The 6000-nt window shown below is 44.8% G+C and overlaps 1 protein-coding gene across 4 annotated transcripts in view; it reads right to left on the reverse strand.

Moving 5' to 3' along the window:
- Positions 1 to 6000, reverse strand: part of PCCA (propionyl-CoA carboxylase subunit alpha) — a 360537-nt gene extending 354537 nt beyond the window's left edge. For all 4 annotated transcript variants that reach the window (XM_005899258.3, XM_005899256.3, XM_070380776.1 and 1 more), the window contains exon 1: positions 5859 to 6000. In XM_005899258.3, the coding sequence (XP_005899320.1) occupies positions 5859 to 5963 (105 nt within the window). In that variant the 5' untranslated portion in view covers positions 5964 to 6000. The remainder of the gene's footprint in view (positions 1 to 5858) is intronic.

The raw sequence follows: 6000 nt of genomic DNA on the forward strand, positions 1-6000 counted from the left end.
ACATCAACTATTTCTCAATATTAGGGCTTCCCTGATAGCTCAGTTGGTAAAGAATCGGCCTGCAATGCACGACACCCCAGTTCGATTCCTAGGTTGGGAAGATCTGCTAGAGTAGGGACAGGCTACCCACTCCAGTATTCTTGGGCTTCCCTTGTGGCTCAGCTGGTAAAGAATCTGCCTGCAATGCAGGAGACCTGGGTTCGATCCCTGGGTTGGGAAGATCCCGTGGAGAAGGGAACGGCTGCCCACTCCAGTATTCTGGCCGGGAGAATTCCATGGACTGTATAGTCTATGGGGTCGCAAAGAGTTGGACACAACTGAGCGACTTTCACTTTCACTTCTCAATAAAACTAAGGGAGGGGAAAAAAAAAAAGTCAAGATTCTCCAGTTGTGCCTCCACGGTAAGCTAGAACTGTGTGCATCAACTCTAAAGCCTCTTCATTCCAACACAGTCCCCCAGCCAGGCCATTCCTCCCACCCCACCTATAGCAGATGCTGTGGGTGTACATCCAGCATCCGTTTTCCAGGCGGGGAAGGCCCCCACTGGTGTGCTGACTACCCACGGTTCCCACGTGCTCCCTGCTTTGCCCCATCTGCCTCAACCAGACAAGAGTTCTCTCTCAAGCCTGGAGCTACATCCCTCCCAGGCCACAACCACTGATTTGACTATCATGAAGTTCAAAAAGCTGCCCCCACTTCAACCTCAAGGTGGGCTCAACTTAGTACTGCAATCTGTGCTTTAGAGCTGGCTGTACAATATGGTAGCCGCTAGCCACCGACAGCTTCTGAGCACTTGAAATCTGCCAAAGTCCTATGTGTGCCAAATGTAAAATACACCCCAGGTTTGAAGACTTCATATGAAAAACAAAACAGAAACCTTGTTAAAGTTTTAGATTTACATACTAAAATATTTTTAATATATCGGGTTAAATCATTGGTGTTGTTTAGTTGCTAAGTCGTGTCTCTTTGGCGACTCCCATGGACTGTAGCCCACCAGGCTCGTCTGTCCCTGGGATTCTCCAGGCAAGAATACTGGAGTGGGTTGCCATTCCCTTCTCCTGGGGATCTTCTGGATGCAGGGATTGAACCCGATCCTCCTGTACTGGCGGGCAGATTCTTTACCACTGAGCCACACTGGGTAAATATAAAATAGTAATTTCACTGCTTTAAATTTTTTTTAATGTGAATGCTGCTGCTGCTAAGTCGCTTCAGTCGTGTCCGACTCTGTGCAACCCCATAGACGGCAGCCCACCAGGCTCCTCGGTCCATGGGATTTTCCAGGCAAGAGTACTGGAGTGGGTTGCCATTGCCTTCTCCAATGTGAGTGCTAGAAAATGTTAAATTATACTTTCAGCTTACATTATACTTTTTATTGCACTAGGGCAGTGCTTCTCAAACTTGACTATGCATCATTTTCACCTGGAGGAGCTTATTAAAACAGACTGCTGGCTCTAACCTCAGAGTTTCAAACTTGGCGGGTCTAGGGTGAAGCTAGAAAATGTGCATTCCTAACAAGTACCCAGGTAATGCTGCTGCTGCTGGCTAGAGTCCCCTGCTTTGAGAACCACGGCTCCAGGGCTCCCCTGTGGGATGAGACTGAATCTGGTTTCCACCTAGATCCCCTTCCTTGCTTTGATTTTTTTTAACCCCTGCTCTAGCCTGCATTCTTTACGCCTCTCAACTACCACCTGCACGAAATCCCTCTTCAGGCTCTGCTTCGGGGAAACCTTATCATCCCACTGGTACAGAACGTTTTTTTTTACACACTGTAACTTTCACAAAGTGCTATATTAATAGCAATCAATGAGACGTGAGTTATCACTGCATCCTTGATAAAAGAGTAACAAAGAAGTTTCTTTTTTTTTTTTTTTTTTTTTTACTGGATTGCTAGTTGCCTTTATATAATGAATTCTACACATTCAGTGCTAGGACAAGGTTTGTTTATCCTCATTAATGAATGTTTCTTACTATAGGAAAGCCTAAACGCTTCCCTCTTTTCCATAACTGTTATGAAGCTCAAACTAGTTTTGTCCCCCCGAGATGTATTAATTTGCCCTTTCTCATTTTTTCTCTTCACCCCAGAAAGACACCCCTCAGTTGTCAGCAGTCACTCCCATCTCCCCCCTCACCCCTCCCCAGCCCTTGGCAACCACTGACCTACCTCTGCCTCTGTGGCTCTGCCCACCCTGACATTTCATACTTATGGGATCATACACTCTGTGGCCCTTTGTGTCTATCTTTCAAAGGTCCTTGATTCTTCTCTTTCCTTTTATCTCCCTTTGGTTACAGCAAGTACTATTGGTTCTAGTTCCAAAACAGATCCCAAGTCCTACCAGTTTTCACCAACTCCAGTGCTACCAGCAAATCAACATGACTCTTGGAACCCTCTGAGTCCAGATACCTAAAAGGAAACACTACCACTCCCCACCCCCATTAAAAAAAAAAAAAAACACACCTTTTTCCTTCCTAATTTCCTTTTTCATCCCTGTTCTCCCATTTACCCAGTTTCTTAAAAACTGGAATCACTTAACTTCTGTTTCTTCACTCTATCCACATGTCACCATCTCTTCCCCTTATTTAGAAAAGGGTTTTACCAATCACTTCTCTGTTCTGAACCTCTTAAGAATAAAATCCAAAAAAAGCGCAGATGTATAAATACACAAATGTCCATAAACATTTTCATTCATCAAAAACTGCTTTCTGTAATAATGTTAGAAGGTTTTTTTCCCAAATGATTGTCAGAAATCTATCAGCAGGTGGAAAGATTTACCTCCAGGCAATGCTAAAGCATTCAGATTTGCTTAAACATTCTCTTCCATGACTAGAAAAGAAAATCACGGGCTTTAAGGAACGTAAAGCTTGAGCCTTTGAACTTCATGAATGCACCATATAATGAGACCATGACCCAAACGAGAGACGAACTGGAAAGGCAGGGCTTTGGGAGCATACTATCCAAGGTTCAACATCGACCGACCTTCAGCCAGCATACTATCCAAGGTTCAACATCGACCTCAGCCAGTCGTTTCCTTAAGCAAGTTACTTAGCTGCTCTGAGCTTTTGTTTCCTCTTCTGTAAAGTTGGAATTTTTTTTTTACCTACTTGTTACAAGGCTAAGAGGAAATGTCTGAAAATCATATAAGGCATAAAAAGTTCAATAAACTGCAGCAATTACCACAAGTCCAACATCCTGGAGCCCCTGAAAAATGCAGACAGAAGGGAAAAAAAACTAGTTATTTAAATAGAATGTGTTTAAACAGCCAAAACAAAATAAGACTAAAAGGTGAACTCTAAGGACAGAGGAACCTGAAGGACAGTCCAAAGAGTGAGACACAACTGAGTGAGTGCACGGGCACGCGCATGCACGCACACACACACGCGCACACACCCCTACACACACACCCCTACACACACACACCCCCTACACACACACCCCCTACACACACACACATATGCACACACACACCCTACACACACACCCTACACACACACACCCTACACACACACACCCTACACACACACACACACACACACCCCTAAAAACAAACTATTAACTGGTTAAAAGAATGGTTAGAACTCTCTAGACTAGAGTTAGTCTGCTTTCCACCCAACCAAACAATTTACAGGGGTGGAGGGAGAAAGGGGAGGAATAAAATCTTCAAAAGGTTCGGCTTCAAACACAGACTCAGTAATGCATGTTTCAAGTTCATAGAAAAGAAGCCTGGAGAGAAGCTAAGCAGCTCAAGTTCCCCGCTTCTCCCACCTCCAGGAGAAATCCTTTACTGGCACAGAAATAACTCTTCCTTCAGTATCGCCACACATTCAGCACTACTTTGTCAAACACTGTGCTAAGAAAACAGTAATAGACAAGATGCAGGCTCTGCCAACACGTTTAAAGGAAAAAACTCGTAAAGAAAAATCAAAGCTTATATGTCACACAATAAGTGTACAGCAGTAAATAGCCCAACAAATTCCTTCTCTCTTATCCTCTCCACTCTAACATATATCAGTGTAACAATCCCTCCCAACTTGAACATAAATGGCTTCCCATAAACCTGATAGCAGGGTCTACAGTAAGGCCCAGCATGGTCTGACTCCTACCTACCTCCTGGGCACCATCTAATCTCCATACCAAAGCCCCAGCGGACTTTTCCAGTTCTTCTATCCTGGCATTCCCTCTGGCCCAGGCCTTTTGCATGTACTGCTGTCACATACAACACTTCTTCCTTCTCTTTTTTGCCTAGGAAAAAAGTCACTATGTCCTTCAAAACTGTGCCACTTTTCACTTCCAAAGGAAAACAATCCCTTAACCTTAAGCACAGTTTGAGCAAGTCACATAAAAAATTTCTTCATCTATAAATGGCTGTTGTAAGGACTGAATAAGTTCATTCAAGTAGAATACCACAGCAGTTTCTAGGACAAAGCTACAAATCTCAAACTCTAGACTTGGTCAAATCCCTTCATTTTATTTTCTTGATACAGCACCAAAGCCTCTCCCCTAATGGCGTTTTACACTTGTCTCCTTAACAGACTAAAATTTCTAAAAGAGAAATTATATTCATTCTATAGAGACAGAACACAGGATGTAGTCCAGAAAGATTTGTTAGGAAACAAACAAAAAAAATACCCGTAAGCAAGAAGCTGAGAAGTGACTTGTGTAATATGCAAAACTTCATCAGTGTGATTCCAAAGTCCATGCCATTCCATATCATGTTGCCTCCTACATAAATTACATTTAAGAGCTTCACAACTGCAAATGAGGAGTCCAAAAGACATTAAAACATGAGAAAACAATCAAGATTAAGAAACAAAGGTCTTAATTGTGCACCAGCACAAAGAACTCCAGGGATTTTGAGTGTCAGCATTCTAAAGCTGACCCTAAGCTAAACCCTGTGCAGACTGACTTTCACTTCCACGATCAGTTCCAGCTGCATCATTTCTCACCTGGGCCTGAGTTCTCTTCTTCTAGTAGAGTAGGATGGGCTAGATCATCTCTATACTGTCTTCCAATTCTAAGGTCCATGACAATAAATCAAGTTATGTGCCTATTTTGTTTTTAAAGGAAGAAAACAGAAAGGAAGAAAAGAGAAATACTTTAAATAATTTGTTCCAGTGACTTGAACTCTATTAATAAAGTCAGTTAGGTAGCATTTGTTTAGAAATTACAAGAGACTCCATTCTGAAGACAGAAAGTGTTAAGAGTCACAAACACTCCAAGGTGTTAAGTTAAGGCTGCCACCCTGAAACATGAGGAAATACAGCGCAGAGACGCTGAGAACACCACAAACATCCGCCTAACCACTACAAACAAAAACAAAAAAACTCACAAGATGTGTATACAGTATAATGTGATGTAATGCAATTAAAATATGCTCTCCATTCAAGTAAAGGTAGTAGCCTATCCCGACATGGTACTTTAAAAGGTGAGATAAACGCAAAACCCTAACTCCTAACTGAGCAGCAGTTTAGGGTCTCTTCAAAGGAGGAACAAGGCTGGAGAAAATGGTAACTATAAGGACCCTTACAAATGCACCTGAAAAGCTCAGAAGAAGCCAAAATCGCACGGCCCAAGAACGAAAGGGCGCGAAGGGCTGGGAAAGTACAGCGAGGTGGCTGTCTGCGGCTCCCGAGGAAGCAGGAAACTCAACGCCGGCAGGCTCTTTGGGCCGCGCTGTCCTCCGTGATCCCCGGAGACACAGCTGGGACCAGGGATGCCGGCTCTGACCCGCGCCTGGGCGAGCTCCGCGGCGAGGAGGAATTCGGGGGTGGGGATGGGGGGTGCAGCACCGGCCAACGCCATGGGGTGCGGGGCAGGCAGCCCAGCGAAGCCCAGGCCCATGAGGAGTCCCGTCGCTCCTCACCTTCACGGTCCACAGCGCCACGCTCCGCATCAAAAGCTGCGGCCACCGCCGTCCGCGCCGTCCCGCGGTGGCCAGCGCCGCCGCCCCAGTCCAGAACCCCGCCATGGCCGCCCCTGCAGACCAAAGCTCGTCTGACCTTTCA

This window comes from Bos mutus, chromosome 12, assembly GCF_027580195.1.
Source record: "Bos mutus isolate GX-2022 chromosome 12, NWIPB_WYAK_1.1, whole genome shotgun sequence".
NCBI classification, from domain to species: Eukaryota; Metazoa; Chordata; class Mammalia; order Artiodactyla; family Bovidae; genus Bos; species Bos mutus.